The sequence below is a fragment of the Argiope bruennichi genome, chromosome 2 (genome assembly GCF_947563725.1).
Source record: "Argiope bruennichi chromosome 2, qqArgBrue1.1, whole genome shotgun sequence".
In the NCBI taxonomy this organism is placed as follows: domain Eukaryota; kingdom Metazoa; phylum Arthropoda; class Arachnida; order Araneae; family Araneidae; genus Argiope; species Argiope bruennichi.
In genome coordinates, this window is record NC_079152.1 from 29173515 (window position 1) to 29191535 (window position 18021).

Below are 18021 nucleotides of genomic sequence, written 5' to 3' on the forward strand. Positions count from 1 at the left end.
CTTCATTATAAACGATAATTTTTTTCTGAAAATTTATTGTGCGATTTGGAAGTTTACATTCAGTATACTCTATTTCATTTGGAGGCGGTCTAGGAGGCGGACGTGAGTATTTTTATTCTTCATTATAAACGATAATTTTTTTCTGAAAATTTATTGTGCGATTTGGAAGTTTACATTCAGTATACTCTATTTCAGTTGGAGGCGGTCTAGGAGGAGGGCGTGAGTGTTTTTATTCTACCGTTTAAACGATGATTTTTTTTCTTTCTGAAAACTTATTGTATGATTTGAAAGTTTACATTCAGTATACTTTATTTCAGTTGGAAGCGGTCTAGGAGGTGGACGTGAGTATTTTTATTATTGAATTTAAGTATTGAGATTTTTTTAAAGAGAATATCCTGTGACATGCAATCTTACAAATTTTAAATGATGTTTCAGTTGGACGTCTTTCCGATTTGGGAGGAAAAGGCGAGTAACTAATTTATTTAAGAAAAAGTTCTTCAGCTTTTAAATAAAATAGTTTGATGTCTGAAAGCGTATTATTCATTGAAATCCGCTTTTTTTATAGTTGGAGGCCTTACTGGTTTATTAGGGAATCGTAAGTGTTTTTAATATTATCTTAAATGTTTACCAATGATGTGTATTCTTGTAATAAATCCATATTTTAAAATTTATTTCATGTTAACGTACCCTAACTCGGCTTTAAAATGATACGCGCATTTTATTAAGCAATCTGTCTTTTAACCCTTTTAAGCAACTTCTTACTTCTAATGTAAATTTCCAGACATAAGAAGATTTCACCAATCATTATACATTTATATATAGATGAAACACATTTTTTTAAATTTAATTTTCAAAACTGATTAACATTTCTTATTTTTAACTTGCAGTTTCATTAAATGACCTGCCAAATCTCTCGAACAGTAAGTAAAGATGTTTCTATGTGATAAAGATGTTTCGATATTTCAAATTTTTGAACTCTACTTCTCAAAATCTGAATCTGAATTATTATTATTATTTGTTTTTCATTTAGTTTCGTCGGCTGAGCTTGCAAATTTAACAGGAAGTAAGTGATTGATATTTAGTTGATAAATGTGGCTTCTCGTTTACTTGGAAGAAATTGTAACTCTTAACAATTGCATTAAGTTTCGGATGCAATTGGATTTTTTTTATCAGTCTCAGTTTGGTTGGAAGATCTCCAGATCCTATATATTATATCAATTTTTCTCATTAATATGATTTGAAATTACAAAATCAATGGGAGAGATTAATAGGTTAAATAATTATAATTTTAAAAAATGGATTCAATGTCGCTTTTGTATTTGAAGGACGGTAAGTTTTCCAAGATTTAAAAAATTAAATTCTATTTATTTTAATAGAAATATAAACTTTTCAGGTATCTTTCACTTTCGGTTTGAGAAGGAGTAAAACTAACTGAGATTTTTTTTGAACTTTAAATGGAACCTAAAGCATTAAGAAGCACAATATTTTGGAACAAAGGTTAAAAATTCTTTCACTTTCTTTTTTCAGTTTCCTTGGAAGACCTTCCAGATCTCTCAAATAGTAAGTACTATTTCCGTTTTTATAGCTTAATGTAATTAATTTAATAGCTAGAAACGAAGCTAAGAAATGTATTTTTTTTACAGTATCATCGGTTGAACTTCTTTCAAATTTAACAGGAAGTGAGTATTGAATATTTTAATTCAGGACGAAAGAATTCTCTAATTTTGGTGAAAAGGAACTTATTTATGTTCAACTTTATTATTTAACATACTTACATTCATTATACTTGCCTTTCTTTAGTTTCAGTGAGTGAACTTCCAGATCTTTCCGAAAGTAAGTCCATTTTATTTTGATGACATCTGCTATGCTATTTGCCCATTAATAATTTCTATGTGACATCGTAATAAATTTCACAACATTTATTATACTTACTTAACTTTCTTAGTTTTTAATTTGTGTTTCATTTTTTTTTGGCTCTGCATTTCTGCTTAATTCTGAGTTATAATGAATAAGTTTTTCCTTCGTATTTTTGTTTAATAATGGAAATCTCTATCTTAATAAGCTTTCTATAGATCTTTTGACTCATATCTGCGTTACTGCTTCAAATTAATCATCAGTCTAATTTTTCTTAACATCTCGTAAACTTATATAATATGGAATGTTTTGTGATTGTTTTTGTAGCATAATTAGAGACTTGTTTTATTTCCGATATTTGATGATGTTTTACCATGCAGATAGCCTGTTGCTTTTCTAAATAATTGCACGCTCTAATATATAGAATAAGGAGATAAACAGACTTAACAAGAGCATTCCATGTGTTGAAACTTCAAGAAAAGGAACATATACCGTTAAAGATGTTGGTGCAATAACCAACCACTTCAACATTTATACAATCGTCCGGAATAGAGTATCTTCATAATGTTACAAACCTATATGGACAAACAATTATGGACAAATTTTTTCACATTAGTAAGCCCAGCGTTAGAAAGATATAAAATGATGCAAAAATAGTAAATAATAAAAAGGAAGGAATTTTTGTCACGAATAATGAACAAAATGAAGATTACATATCTTTTATCAAGATATATCATAACAGTATGTGCAAACTCTTAATGGTGTCCTTCAGATCTTGTAACAATCAGCTCAAATTATTCTTGTATAATTTGTGTTAATTCATATATTTTTATTTTGATCATTTTTGACCCTGAAATAATGAACAGAATAAAGATCTTGTGTAAAAGAAGACATAACATCGTCATAGACTACGCCTTAATTTCTTCTGTCAAATCTCATAGCGTTCATCGTGGATTATATCAGGAAATTATGTGCTAAATTGCATAATTTTATTTTCCTTCCTTCTAATTCACAGTCACACCGAGAGACTAATATTTAACGGAATCCCCATCATATTGATTTCTTCCAGCTGGATTATTAACAATTTTAATTATATTAATTCATCATTCTGAAAAAAATTAATTTTGTTCAAAAAATTATAAACTTTATTTTGACCTCATCTTTCAAATAAAAATTCAATAATTGAAGTTTGGTTTCACTTTTTATTGCCCTTTTTTTATTTATTTAAGTTATAATCCTATCCAATTTACCTGGTTGTAAGGATATTACTTTTTAAAATTATAAATAGACTTCTAGATGATATTTTGCACCTTAAAAGATTTCTTTTGATTAATTTTTTGAAAAATTAATATAAAAATAATATCAAATCTAAGGAGTTGTTATTCATCAAGAGATTTCTTTTATTGCAGTCGGAAGCCTGCCTGGTCTAGGGGGAGGACGTAAGTACTTCAGTATAAATAAAAATCATTAATGTTTCTTCGCAGAATGTACACGGTGGTTATAATTTTAAGTGACCCTATTCAGGCCCCTCTAGAATTCGTTCTACCCATCGGATTTTGATGAAACTTGGTATACACATTATATGGACTATGGGGAAAAGATTTCTGCAATAAAAGATAGTTCAAATTTTGGCCACCAGAGGGCAGTTTTTAAAAATATCTTATACAGATTAGTGATATCTATAAAGAGACATGCAGTCAGAGCCCGAAAATCATTCTGCGTGCCTTTGCCATTGTTAATCATGCTTCCATAGAAGGAAGATCAAGTTTTACTGGTAAAACTGGGTTACCAAAAGGTCAAACATAGCTTAGCTGCACTGCGTGAATATCGTCGTTTAAACGAATAGCGAAAATGCACGTGTCAAAGAATGGTTTGAGGATGATGATTATGAAATTTAAAGAGACTTGAGACTTGAGTGTGCTGCCAGGTAGAGAGCAGAAATCAGTTGTCAATGAAACTATAGAAAAAACCGAACTGTGATTAAAAGAGCTTTTAATTTTGGCTATTCTTCAGTAGGCGCTCGATCAGTGTCACATGAGTTTTGGTAGTGGACAATACGAAACAATATGCGATCCGTTTTAAAATGGTATTCGTATAAGATACACGTGGTGCAAATACTGGTTCTAAACATGCTATGAATTTGCTTGCCGATTTTCGGAGAGATTGAAAGTTGATGACGCGTGGCCTTGGTAAATTCTATATTCAGATGAGGGATATTTTTCTTTAGATGGAACTTTGAATAATCAAAATTACTGTATATGTGGTGCTTCATCTGCTCATGATTTGCACTTACAATAACTGATTACGTGACTGCATGATGTGGATTTACTTCTTCTTTCAACCTCGGACAGTTTTTTTAAAACCTCTCACTCCTCAAAGTCCTAAAACGTGCTCTATCACGAGTGCATGGTACAGCAAACTCATTCTACAGCAAGACATTCATGCCTTACAGGAATGCCAATGTTTGCAAACTACTGTTTACACGCAAGATGGAGTATCTTCCCATATTGGGCACCAAATAAAAGAGCTGTTTCGTGCTAAATTTGGTAAAAAGGGTGTAATATCCAGATCTTTTTAAGATACCTGGTCTCCTCGTTCACCCGACTTAGATCACTGTGATTTCCGGTTGTGGAGATTACTTTAAGACCGTGTTTGTGGAGGTGGAATTAGGACTTGACCTGGGTTGATAGTCAGCATTAAGCTCAATGTTGCAGAAATCCACTGAAGGTTTCTTCGCGCTATCATTCAGAACACGCGCTTTTAACACGTAATTAATGTCAATGGAGCACACGCTCAGTACATTCTGCAATTGAATAATTTTTAATGATTTTGACTGATTTATTATCCTGCTTTAGACGCCACTATTCTCCCTGGTAATCAAAATTTAAACTATTTATTTATTCAAGGAGTTTTTTCCCCATGGTTCATATAACGTATATACCAAGTTTCATGAAAATCCGACGGGTAGAGCGAGTTCTAGAGAGGTTTAAATAGAGTCAGTTTAATTAGGACCCCCTTGTATAATGAAGTTTAAGCACCACAACTTTTTTCCCTTAAGTTGAATCTCTTTATAGTTTACGAAAAGGACGTAAATATTAATAAATATCTAATTAAGTATATTATATTTTTTAAAAATCAGAATGAGTAATGCCATTTAAATGCCTTCTTGCCATCTGCTTTTTATTTCAGCTGGAGACCTTCCTGGTTTAGGAGGGTCTCCAACTCCTAATTAAATTTATCACATTTGTTTTATTCTAGTAGGTTCATATTTAAATTCTTAACATTCTTCGATTTTAGTTGGAGACCTTCCTGGTTTAGGAGGAGGACGTAAGTATCTAATTTGATATATAAAAATTCTTTATTAGAAAGTGTGATGTTATTTAAATGTTTATAGTCTTTCTTTTATTTTAATTGGCGTCCTTCCTAGTTTAGAAGGAAAACTTGAGTTTTTATTTAAATATATTGTATTTTGATCAGAAAAAGTAATGACTTTTATATACATTCTACTTTTCTTCGATTTCAGTTGGAGATCTTCCTGGTTTAGGAGGAGGGAGTAAGTGTTTTTTTAAATATTTCACATTTTTTATCAGTAAAAGTAAAATCATTTAAATGTATATTTACCATCTTTCTTCGATTTTAGTTGGAGGCCTTTCTGGTTTAGGCGGAGGAAGTAAGTAAATTAAATATACTACAATTATTATTATGATGACTAATATCATTAAAATGCTTTCTTACCATCTTTCTTCGATTTCAGTTGGAGGCCTTTCTGGTTTAGGCGGAGGAAGTAAATATATTAAATATACTACATTTTCTATTATAATTAGTAATGTAATTGAAATGATTGCTTACCATCTTTCCTGGATTTCATTTGGAAATCTGCCAGGCTTTGGGGGAGGACGTTGGTATCAAATGTAGTGTTAATTTAGAACAATGAAACTCTTCAACAGGAAACATTATGGCTTAAAAGCTTGTAAAAGTTATTTAATTTTAGTTGGGTACCTTCTTAGTTTAAATATAGGACTTAATTTTTTCAGCCTAGCTATTGAGTCCTTCCTTTCATACTATAACATATTATTTCAAGTGTGTCAAGCTTTGAACCGTTTTATACATCTGAGAAAACAGTACTTTTTTAATGTTTATTTATTCAGTTTCATTTTACTTAGTGGCCCTTTTACTCTAAAATTAGGATATAAGTACTAGTCTTCAATTTAACTATTGAGTGTTTCGCCCTAATAAGATATTATTTTGTTCAAATTTTGGTCTTTCTAGTTAGAAAATTTAAATACTACTAAAATAATTAATTTTATCTTGATATTTTATGTACATTTTATTCAAATGAGCTTAAATATACTTTAACTTTCTATGAAACCTAAGTAGCATTTTTATATAACCACAGAAGGACCTTTTCTGTAATCTTCGGGAAATGGAGTGGACTTTATATTTTTCTTCTTGAGCATGAAGTGCTTGATAGCGCTTGGTAATCTTCAGGTTTGAACTACTCACGTGGACTTCAGTTTTCAAAACGCTTTTTTTTCTTATTGAAAAGCTTTTGCTTACGAAAAAGCCAAATATATATTAGAATGAAACAGTCAAATTTTCTAAGCGTGACATTGATATGCAAACTTATGAATTTTATCTCAATAATATAAATTCTTAACGCCTTCAGATGCAGAAAACCTTTATTTCTGCATCTGAAGAAATATTTCGGTTTAGAACGCAATATATTATACAATTTTTTCTCTTTTTATTTTAGTTGAACTTAAAATTTTATTATTTATTTACATTAGTATTCCTTTCACTATGTGATTTATCTTCTGAGTAATTCTGTGATTGATTTCAGTTGGAGGCCTAGGAGGAGGACGTAAGTTAACTTAATATTAAATAAAAAGAGTAATTTTTTATTATTTGGCGTATATTTAAAATTATGTTGTGTTTCTTCTCAGACAATATTGATAATTCAAAAGCATAAAAAATTTATGTTTCATTTTAGTTGGTGGCCTTCCAGATTTAGGAGGAGGACGTAAGTACACTCATGTCCAAAATTAAGGTCACAAACATAAAATCTGAGAAAAATGGAAAACTATTCATTGTGTTGCTACGAAATTTGGCACAGAGTTCACGACAATGGAAGAAAGAACATAGACACATAACAACGCGGAAAAGATTTTAATTGGGAATAAAGAACCAGGGTGTATCAAAAGTGTTACATTATGAATCAGAGATAAAGCATTTATCTCGGGAAAAGCCTGTCTAATATGGAGTGTGACCACCGTGCACTGCTATATAGGCTTCACAACGAGCTTTCATACTGTTTATGAGGATGCAATAAATGCTTGGGGCAACGAAGCCCATTCTTCCAAAAACGCGGTTTTTAACTCTTGGAGGGTATTAAGAGGGGTGTTACGCTGTGCAATGGCTCTTTCGAAACCATCCCAAACATGTTCAATAGGATTGTGATCCGGAGACCTCGAGGGCCAGTCCATGCGTCGAATATCCTTTTCATCAAGAAAAACATCAACGATCTGGGCTCTATGTAGATGCGCGTTATCGTCCATAAATATGAAGTCTCAGCCAAAAGCACCCCGGAACAACCTCATATAGGCTTCAAGGATCTCATCTCTATAGAGATGTGCAATGACAGTACCCGCATCGAAGACGTGCAGTGGTGTACGACTGCCCAACATTATGCCATTCCAGACAAGGATTCCTCTGCCATCAAATCTGTCGACTTCTTTTACGTAAGAGGGATGATAGCGAGCTCCTCGCTCTCTCTAGATGAAGATTCGACGAGTGTCCCTCTGTGTGGTAAATCTCGACGCATCACTGAAAAGAACACGCCCCCATTCTTGTTGTGCCCAAGACTGATGTGTTAGGCACCACAAGAAAAGGGCTTTTCTGTTGGATGCAATCAAAGGGACGCACTCAACTGGTCGCCGGGCATAAAGGGCCCTCTCTGCTAGACGTCTATATACTGTTTGTCTTGAAATTCTTATTCCAGACGCAACAGTAAGGTCAAGAGCAACTTGAGGGGCCATTGTCAGCCTATGCCGTCGTGCGCTTAATGCCAAATAGCGAACCTGTGCCGGCGTCTTTGTTCTGTGACGGCCTTGACCGGCTTTCCTGGTTACAGTGCCACTTGTTTGGAATTGATTCCTAACCTGGATACCACTTTCGGTACCACTTGTAATCACCGAGCCACCTCCGCTTGAGACTGCCTAGCTTCACGCCTGCCGATGGCTCTCCATCTCAAGGAATCGTCTAAGCGATAATGAGAACTCATTCTCACTGGAAACATGTTAAATTTTTTGTTTTAATTCAATATTCACAAAACTGCAGACAAAAATCCCAGATTTCTAAACTGTCTAATTTTACTAATTCCTCTAAAACTAATCCTAAACAACATTTTTTACCACAACAAAGGTTAATATCGTGTTAGCGATCCTTCACATTATATAAAATATAATTTGTTTAAATTTTACTGGTAGCCATTTAGAATTACTTTGAAAAACATTTTTGTTACCTTAATTTTGGACATGAGTGTAATTTTTTCAAAAATACTAAATAATTTTTATATATGCATTACACGATTTAAGTTCTGTCTAATTTTATGATTGATTATTTCATTTGGAGGCTTGGGGGGAGAGCGTAATTTATTTTAAAAATAGTCAGGGATTTCCTGCAATTTTACTTAATCATAAACTATTTTTACGCTCAAAAAACACTGAATAATTTAAATGATAAAACACTTTACTTTCAATTTTAGTCGGTGACCATCCAGATATAGGGGGGGGGACATAAGTAATTTCTTTAAAAAGTATTGGTTATCTCTTTATAAAACATTATACGATTTATATTTTGATTAATTTTCTGGTTGATTTCAGTTGGGGTCTTAGGAGGAGGACGTAAGTTACTTGAGATTAATTAGAAAAATTGATATTTTATAATTTGATATATTTAAAATTATGTTGTGTTTCTTCTCAGATAATACTGATAATTTAAAACTCAAAAAACTTCATGTTTTATTTTAGTTGGAGGCCTAACAGATTTAGGAGGAGGACGTAAGTAATTTGTTAAAAAAGTATTGATTATCTCTTTATAAAACATTATACGATTGATATTCTGATTAATTTTCTGGCTGATTTCAGTTGGAGGCTTAGGAGGAGGACGTAAGTTATTTTAAGATTAATTAGAAAAATTGATTTTTTTATAATTAGTCATATTTAAAATTAAATTGTGTTTCTTCTCAGACAATACTGATAATTTAAAACTCTAAAAACTTAATGTTTCATTTTAGTTGGAGGCCTAACAGATTTCGGAGGAGGACGTAAGTAATTTGTTAAAAAGTATTGATTATCTCTTGGTAAAACATTATACGAATAATATTCTGATTATTTTCCTGTTTGATTTCAGTTGGGGGTTTAGGAGAAGGACGTAAATTATTTTAAGATCAATTAGAAAAATTGATTTTTTATAATTTGATATATTTAAAATTATGTTGTGTTTCTTCTCAGACAGTACTGATAATTTAAAACTCAAAAAACTTAATGTTTTATTTTAGTTGGAGGCCTAAAAAATTTAGGAGGAGGACGTAAGTAATTAGTTAAAAAAGAATTGATTATCTTTTTATAAAGCATTATACGATTTATATTCTGATTAATTTTCTGGTTGATTTCAGTTGGAGGTCTAGGAGAAGGACGTAAGTTATTTTAAGATTAATTAGAAAAATTGATATTTTCTAATTTGATATATTTAAAATTATGTTATGTTTCTTCTCAGACAATACTGATGATGTGAAATTCTAAAAACTTAATGTTTCATTTTAGTTGGAGGCCTAACAGATTTAGGAGGAGGACGTAAGTAATTTGTTAAAATATATTGTTTATCTCTTTATAAAACATTATACGATTTATATTCTGAATAATTTTCTGTTTGATTTCAGTTGGAGGCCTAGGAGGGGGACGTAAGTTATTTTAAGATTAATTAGAAAAATTGATATTTTCTAATCTGATATATTTAAAATTATGTTATGTTTCTTCTCAGACAAGACTGATAATGTGAAATTCTAAAAACTTAATGTTTCATTTTAGTTGGAGGCCTAACAGATTTAGGAAGAGGACGTAAGTAATTTGTTAAAATATATTGTTTATCTCTTTATAAAACATTATACGATTTATATTCTGAATAATTTTCTGTTTGATTTCAGTTGGAGGCCTAGGAGGGGGACGTAAGTTATTTTAAGATTAATTAGAAAAATTTATTTTTTATAATTAGTCATATTTAAAATTAAATTGTGTTTCTTCTTATACAATACTGATAATTTAAAACTCTAAAAACTTAATGTTTCATTTTAGTTGGAGGCCCAACAGATTTAGGAGGAGGACGTAAGTAATTTGTTAAAAAAGTATTGATTATCTCTTCGTAAAACATTATACGATTTATATTCTGATTAATTTTCTGGTTGATTTCAGTTGGAGGTATAGGAGAAGGACGTAAGTTATTTTAAGATTAATTAGAAAAATTGATTTTTTATAATTTGATATATTTAAAATTATGTTGTGTTTCTTCTCAGACAATACTGATAATGTGAAATTCTAAAAACTTAATGTTTCATTTTAGTTGGAGGCATAACAGATTTAGGAGGAGGACGTAAGTAATTAGTTAAAAAAGAATTGATTATCTTTTTATAAAGCATTATACGATTTATATTCTGATTAATTTTCTGGTTGATTTCAGTTGGAGGTCTAGGAGAAGGACGTAAGTTATTTTAAGATTAATTAGAAAAATTGATATTTTCTAATTTGATATATTTAAAATTATGTTATGTTTCTTCTCAGACAATACTGATAATGTGAAATTCTAAAAACTTAATGCTTCATTTTAGTTGGAGGCCTAACAGATTTAGGAGGAGGACGTAAGTAATTTGTTAAAATATATTGTTTATCTCTTTATAAAACATTATACGATTTATATTCTGAATAATTTTCTGTTTGATTTCAGTTAGAGGCCTAGGAGGGGGACGTAAGTTATTTTAAGATTAATTAGAAAAATTTATTTTTTATAATTAGTCATATTTAAAATTAAATTGTGTTTCTTCTTATACAATACTGATAATTTAAAACTCTAAAAACTTAATGTTTCATTTTAGTTGGAGGCCCAACAGATTTAGGAGGAGGACGTAAGTAATTTGTTAAAAAAGTATTGATTATCTCTTCGTAAAACATTATACGATTTATTTTCTGATTAATTTTCTGGTTGATTTCAGTTGGAGGTCTAGGAGAAGGACGTAAGTTATTTTAAGATTAATTAGAAAAATTGATATTTTATAATTTGATATATTTAAAATTATGTTATGTTTCTTCTCAGACAATACTGATGATGTGAAATTCTAAAAACTTAATGTTTCATTTTATTTGGAGGCCTAACAGATTTAGGAGGAGGACGTAAGTAATTTGTTAAAATATATTGTTTATCTCTTTATAAAACATTATACGATTTATATTTTGAATAATTTTCTGTTTGATTTCAGTTGGATTCCTAGGAGGGGGACGTAAGTTATTTTAAGATTAATTAAAAAAATTGATCTTTTATAATAATTAGTTATATTTAAAATTAAATTGTGTTTCTTCTCAGACAATACTGATAGTTTAAAACTCTACAAAACTTAATGTTTAATTTTAGTTGGAGGCCTAACAGATTTAGGAGGAGGACGTAAGTAATTTGTTAAAAAAGTATTGATTATCTTTTCGTAAAACATTATACGATTTATATTCTGATTAATTTTCTGGTTGATTTCAGTTGGGGGTCTAGGAGGAGGACGTAAGTTATTTTAAGATTAATTAGAAAATTTGATTTTATAATTTGATATATTTAAAATTATGTTATGTTTCTTCTCAGACTATACTGATAATGTAAAATTCTAAAAACTTAATGCTTCATTTTAGTTGGAGGCCTAACAGATTTAGGAGGAGGACGTAAGTAATTTGTTAAAATATATTGTTTATCTCTTTATAAAACATTATACGATTTATATTCTGAATAATTTTCTGTTTGATTTCAGTTAGAGGCCTAGGAGGGGGACGTAAGTTATTTTAAGATTAATTAGAAAAATTTATTTTTTATAATTAGTCATATTTAAAATTAAATTGTGTTTCTTCTTATACAATACTGATAATTTAAAACTCTAAAAACTTAATGTTTCATTTTAGTTGGAGGCCCAACAGATTTAGGAGGAGGACGTAAGTAATTTGTTAAAAAAGTATTGATTATCTCTTCGTAAAACATTATACGATTTATTTTCTGATTAATTTTCTGGTTGATTTCAGTTGGAGGTCTAGGAGAAGGACGTAAGTTATTTTAAGATTAATTAGAAAAATTGATATTTTATAATTTGATATATTTAAAATTATGTTATGTTTCTTCTCAGACAATACTGATGATGTGAAATTCTAAAAACTTAATGTTTCATTTTATTTGGAGGCCTAACAGATTTAGGAGGAGGACGTAAGTAATTTGTTAAAATATATTGTTTATCTCTTTATAAAACATTATACGATTTATATTTTGAATAATTTTCTGTTTGATTTCAGTTGGATTCCTAGGAGGGGGACGTAAGTTATTTTAAGATTAATTAAAAAAATTGATCTTTTATAATAATTAGTTATATTTAAAATTAAATTGTGTTTCTTCTCAGACAATACTGATAGTTTAAAACTCTACAAAACTTAATGTTTAATTTTAGTTGGAGGCCTAACAGATTTAGGAGGAGGACGTAAGTAATTTGTTAAAAAAGTATTGATTATCTTTTCGTAAAACATTATACGATTTATATTCTGATTAATTTTCTGGTTGATTTCAGTTGGGGGTCTAGGAGGAGGACGTAAGTTATTTTAAGATTAATTAGAAAATTTGATTTTTTAAATTTGATATATTTAAAATTATGTTATGTTTCTTCTCAGACTATACTGATAATGTAAAATTCTAAAAACTTAATGTTTCATTTTAGTTGGAGGCCTAACAGATTTAGGAGGAGGACGTAAGTAATTTGTTAAAAAAATATTGATTATCCCTTTATAAAACATTATACGATTTATATTCTGATTAATTTTCTGTTTGATTTCAGTTGGGGGCTTAGGAGAAGGACGTAAGTTATTTTCAGATCAATTAGAAAAATTTATTTTTTATAATTTGATATATTTAAAATTATGTTGTGTTTCTTCTCAGACAGTACTGATAATTTAAAACTCTAAAAACTTAATGTTTCATTTTAGTTGCTGGCCTTTCAGATTTAGGAGGAGGACGTAAGTTATTTGTTAAAAAAGTATTGATTATCTCTTTATAAAACATTATACGATTTATATTCTGATTAATTTTCTGGCTGATTTCAGTTGGAGGCCTAGGAGGGGGACGTAAGTTATTTTAAGATTAATTAAAAAAATTGATTTTTTATAATAATTAGTCATATTTAAAATTAAATTGTGTTTCTTCTCAGACAATACTGATAGTTTAAAACTCTAAAAAACTTAATGTTTAATTTTAGTTGGAGGCCTAACAAATTTAGGAGGAGGACGTAAGTAATTTGTTAAAAAAGTATTGATTATCTTTTCGTAAAACATTATACGATTTATATTCTGATTAATTTTCTGGTTGATTTCAGTTGGGGGTCTAGGAGGAGGACGTAAGTTATTTGAAGATTAATTAGAAAAATTGATTTTTTATAATTTGTTATATTTAAAATTATTTTGTGTTTCTTCTTAGACAATACTAATAATTTAAAACTCTAAAAACTTAATTTTTAATTTTAGTTGGAGGCCTTTCAGATTTAGCAGGAGGACGTAAGTAATTTGTAAAAAAATATATTGGTTATGTCTTAAAAAAATTACGTGATCTATATTCTGAGTAAATTTATATTTGGTTGCAGTTGGTGGCCTAGGAGGAGGACGTAAGTTATTTTAAACTTTACTAAGATAATTTACTTCTTGTAATTCAATTTATTATTAAAATTTACCTTGTTTCTTCTCAGAAAAAAGTGAATTATTTTATGTTTAAAACCTTTACACTTCCTTTTAGTCGGTGGTTTCCTTGATTGTGAAAAAACATTGATTGCCCCTTTAAAAATATTATGGGATTTAAACAGTGATTAAATTCGTGGTTGGCTTTAGTTTGAAGCCCAGGAGAAAGTCTGTTATCAAGATAAAAAGCAATTTTGACTTTCTGTAATTTGATAGTTAAAATTATGCATGTTCTATTTCCAAACAAAAAAAAGATATAATTTTAAGGCTTGTAAAATTTATTTTTCATTTTACTTTGAGGCCCTTATATTTTGGAGGAGGATTGTAGTTATTTTAATATTAAAATAATTTCTGTTTTAAAGGAAATGTATGTTTTTTGTATTTCATTTATCCATAAATTAATGGTGATATACAAAATGCTAATTTTTGTAGGCAAAATTTAACCAGAGCCCGCGGGGTCCAGTTAAAGTTAATATAATATAATCCAGAAGAAGTAATTAATTTATGGGAAATAAGTTTTATTCTTTGATTTCTAACTATGGAAATATGAAAAACGAAATAGGGATCTAAATCCATGGATAATGATGATAAGTGAGGCGAAGCAGCATGAAAAAAGATATTGTTTATGCATTATACACATTAATTTTGTTCTTCTTTTTATATAAGAAAGATATCAATGAAATAACATATTTAGATGATTCTATTTTTGGAAATATTTAGGGTAAATTGAAAGGTAACTGTTTGTTTAAAGGTGTTACTTCTGAGTTTGAAAATTCCAAAGGAATTGCTGTATAGTTATGGTAAAGAATTTGTGAAATTCAAACAGCTTCTAGATGCATTAATTCTTATTGGTCAGTCAGAATATACAGTTAGATATTTGCTTTCAAACTAACATAGATGCAGACAAGCATAGATATCAAATATTACACAAGGCGGTAATCAAAAGAGGCTGTTATGTTTGACTGTATACCGGCTAGATGTAGTATCTTGAAAGTTTCTATAACTAAATAAATGATATGACTGAAGTCATCGATGCTTCAACTGAATTTCTGAGCTCAATCAAGCTTTTCTATTCACATACGAAGCTCTAATTTCGTTATCAACAGATTCTATTAACCCAGAATAGCTCAGCTCCAAGTTTAACAAATATATAGAGTTCCGTTCGAATTCGTTCTGTAGAAACAGAACTACGAGTCTCTGAGGATTTAATTTTAACCACCCTTATAATACATTCTGAGAAAATATATATCGCAAATAGACACTATAGCATTGTCCTTACAAGAATTTTTTAAATAAATTTTGTGGAAATTTCTAATTAAAAAATTCTTCAAAATAATAATAATAATAATAATTCTAAATAAATAAAAATAATTCTTCAGAAATAAAAATAATTCTTCAAAAAAATCTTTATATTGATAATAAATTCTATAATAGTATTCATAATTATAATTGTATTGTATTCATAATTATAATTGTATTCATAATTCATAATTAATAATTGTATAGTGAATACAGCTTGATAAAGTTCAATTGTTCTTTTCAAAGGTACAGCACCTAACACGGCACGGTAAAAGCTATTGGCAATCTGTGCCAAAGGATACAATAATGCCTTCAACTTGTTTTAAAAAAGAGTTCGTGATTTAAATTCTGACAATATTCCTGTATTATATCAATTGGAGAAGGGCATAAGTAAATAACTGAAAATGTAAAATACTTGTTTTGAAAGAAAAATAGATTAGTTTAATTTTATCAAACGTCGCTTCATTTTAGTAGCTGGACGGCGTAAGTAAGAGATTGAAAATGTAGCAAATTCATTTTGTCTACGAATTTAAATAATTTATTTATGACCAACATAATTTCGTTTCAGTTGGAGGACGACTTCCGAATTTAGAAGGAGGACGACTTCCGAATTTAGAAGGAGGACGTAAGTAAATAACTGAAAACTATAGTACATTTATTTTGGACATCCTTTATGTTAATTCAAATCTCAAAAACTTTGTTTTGTTTCAGTTGGAGGAGGACGTAAGTAAATAACTTATACTGTAGAACTGTTGTTTTGAAATAATTGTTGCGATTTAAATTCTCATAAACATTGTTTTATTTCAGTTGGAGGAGCACGTAAGTAAATAACTTATACTGTAGAACTGTTGTTTTGAAATAATTGTTGCGATTTAAATTCTCATAAACATTGTTTTATTTCAGTTGGAGGAGCACGTAAGTAAATAACTTATACTGTAGAACTGTTGTTTTGAAATAATTGTTGCGATTTAAATTCTTATAAACATTGTTTTATTTCAGTTGGAGGAGCACGTAAGTTAAATAACTTATACTGTAGGACTGTTGTTTTGAAATAATTGTTGCGATTTAAATTCTTATAAACATTATTTTATTTCAATTGGAGGAGCACGTAAGTTAAATAACTTTTACTGTAGAACTGTTGTTTTGAAATAATTCTTGTGATTTAAGTTCTTATAAATATTCTTCTATTTCAGTTGAAGAAGGACGTAAGTAAATAACTTAAAATGTAGAACAATTGCTTTGAAATAATTGTTGCGATTTAAATTCTTATAAACATTGTTTTATTTCAGTTGGAGGAGGACGTAAGTAAATAACGTGTACTGTAGAACTGTTGTTTTGAAATAATTGTTGCGATTTAAATTCTCATAAACATTGTTTTATTTCAGTTGGTGGAGCAGGTAAGTTAAATATCTTATACTGTAGAACTGTTGTTTTGAAATAATTGATACGATTTAAATTCTTATAAACATTGTTTTATTTCAGTTGGTGGAGGACGTAAGTAAAATAAATTATACTGTAGAGCTGTTGTTTAGAAATAATTGTTGAGATATAAATTCTTATAAGCATTGTTTTATTTCAGTTGGAGAAGGGCGTAAGTAAATAACTTATACTGTAGAGCTGTTGTTTTGAAATAATTGTTGCGATTTAAATTCTTATAAACATTGTTTTATTTCATTTGGAGAGATTCTTGACGCAGGAAGATGACTTAAATAATACTCATTATATTTTAAAAGAATTGATTGTCTACTGTATAATATATAATAAATAGATCCAATCTTTGTGAGTTTTACATTTTATTTCGTTCAAGGAAGTAAGCAATTTACTGATCGTATCCTCGCAAATATGGTTTAAATACTTTAGAATATGATTTCTACTTTCAATAGCAAGCTTTTCTAGTTTAAGAGGAATGTGTTAGTATTCTTAATAATTATTAAAATTATTCATAGTTTTTTGAAAGAAATTAAGACCTTTAATTCGTTACATTGTTTATTTTCAATTGATGTGTTTCAGATGTGTGAGGCAGACATTAGAAAATAGCTGAAAACATTGATTTCTTCACCATTTTGCTTAAATGTTTACATAATTTTTTTGCATATTGCAAATTTTATTTTATTTCAGTTGGAGGCTTTCCTAATCTGAAAGAAACATGTGACTATTTTCGCAATTAATCAAAACCATTGACATTTTTCTTAGTAAGAAGAAGTTTTTATTTTTAAAGTTTATAAACTTAGTGTTATTTTAGTTGGAGGACGTAATTAATATAAAATGTATATTCTTTTTCTCTAAAAATATTGCTTGATAGGTTTATTGAAAAGTTGGATACCTCATTATTTTTTTCTATAAGAAGTTAAAAGTGCTTTATAAAATTATAAAAATTATGTGATTTAAATGATTATAAAGTTAGATATTTCCTTTATTTAGAAATATGGATGAAAATGATTTAAAAAAAACTAAGTGTCATTTATAGTAAATAACCTGTGAATTGAATATTATTTACATGTATTTTATCAAGCAGGTTTATTTTAAATATATTATAAAATACTGCTTTAAAATATTAATGTATTTTACTACGATTTATTAAACATTTTTGTAACAAATATATTCCAAAAAAATTTCTATTTTTTTAAAAAAATTGTTATTATTGTTGTGAAGTCATTCTCTCTTAAATCAGCATTCCTAAACATATATAATAATATAACAAAATTTACGCAATAATTTTAGTGAATGAGTGTTTTTAAAACAATATAATTATAATTATTCATGAAATTTTCACGCTTTACATTTGGAACATAGACTTCTTTAAGTCAATGTTACTAAGCCTGTTGAAACCTACAAGGGGTATTCAAATGAAAAGATACGA

At 28.9% G+C, this 18021-nt stretch overlaps 2 protein-coding genes across 2 annotated transcripts in view; both read left to right on the plus strand.

The window, feature by feature from the left end:
* Positions 1-11385, plus strand: part of LOC129962152 (uncharacterized PE-PGRS family protein PE_PGRS54-like) — a 36304-nt gene extending 24919 nt beyond the window's left edge. The window contains exons 43-77 of the mRNA XM_056075889.1: positions 85-102; positions 196-219; positions 318-341; positions 436-465; positions 566-595; positions 888-920; positions 1031-1063; positions 1528-1560; positions 1644-1679; positions 1801-1833; positions 3264-3293; positions 5152-5181; positions 5378-5407; positions 5495-5524; positions 5609-5638; positions 6695-6715; positions 8736-8756; positions 8883-8912; positions 9000-9020; positions 9149-9178; positions 9413-9442; positions 9530-9550; positions 9678-9707; positions 9794-9814; positions 9942-9971; positions 10058-10078; positions 10206-10235; positions 10323-10343; positions 10471-10500; positions 10588-10608; positions 10736-10765; positions 10852-10872; positions 11000-11029; positions 11117-11137; positions 11218-11385. Coding sequence (XP_055931864.1) covers positions 85-102; positions 196-219; positions 318-341; positions 436-465; positions 566-595; positions 888-920; positions 1031-1063; positions 1528-1560; positions 1644-1679; positions 1801-1833; positions 3264-3293; positions 5152-5181; positions 5378-5407; positions 5495-5524; positions 5609-5638; positions 6695-6715; positions 8736-8756; positions 8883-8912; positions 9000-9020; positions 9149-9178; positions 9413-9442; positions 9530-9550; positions 9678-9707; positions 9794-9814; positions 9942-9971; positions 10058-10078; positions 10206-10235; positions 10323-10343; positions 10471-10500; positions 10588-10608; positions 10736-10765; positions 10852-10872; positions 11000-11029; positions 11117-11137; positions 11218-11243 — 950 coding nt within the window. The 3' untranslated portion in view covers positions 11244-11385. The remainder of the gene's footprint in view (positions 1-84; positions 103-195; positions 220-317; positions 342-435; positions 466-565; positions 596-887; positions 921-1030; positions 1064-1527; positions 1561-1643; positions 1680-1800; positions 1834-3263; positions 3294-5151; positions 5182-5377; positions 5408-5494; positions 5525-5608; positions 5639-6694; positions 6716-8735; positions 8757-8882; positions 8913-8999; positions 9021-9148; positions 9179-9412; positions 9443-9529; positions 9551-9677; positions 9708-9793; positions 9815-9941; positions 9972-10057; positions 10079-10205; positions 10236-10322; positions 10344-10470; positions 10501-10587; positions 10609-10735; positions 10766-10851; positions 10873-10999; positions 11030-11116; positions 11138-11217) is intronic.
* Positions 11386-11693: 308 nt separating this feature from the next.
* On the plus strand, positions 11694-17593 carry LOC129962113 (uncharacterized). Its single transcript, XM_056075847.1, has 16 exons — positions 11694-11825; positions 11912-11932; positions 12060-12089; positions 12177-12197; positions 12278-12354; positions 12441-12622; positions 12710-12730; positions 12857-12886; positions 12974-12994; positions 13122-13151; positions 13239-13259; positions 13391-13420; positions 13508-13528; positions 13656-13685; positions 13772-13792; positions 15730-17593. The coding sequence occupies exons 6-16, from the start codon at positions 12579-12581 to the stop codon at positions 15788-15790; spliced, it is 330 nt and encodes a 109-aa protein (XP_055931822.1). The 5' UTR covers positions 11694-11825; positions 11912-11932; positions 12060-12089; positions 12177-12197; positions 12278-12354; positions 12441-12578; the 3' UTR covers positions 15791-17593.
* Positions 17594-18021: the final 428 nt, after the last annotated feature.

Coding starts and splice junctions, on each gene's coding strand:
- LOC129962113 (XM_056075847.1), top strand. CDS start 12,579: ATGTTTAATTTTAGTTGGAGGCCTAACAGATTTAGGAGGAGGAC. Junction 13,529..13,655: donor TGGGGGTCTAGGAGGAGGAC/GTAAGTTATTTG, acceptor TTTTAATTTTAG/TTGGAGGCCTTTCAGATTTA. Junction 13,793..15,729: donor TGGTGGCCTAGGAGGAGGAC/GTAAGTTATTTT, acceptor ATTTCGTTTCAG/TTGGAGGACGACTTCCGAAT.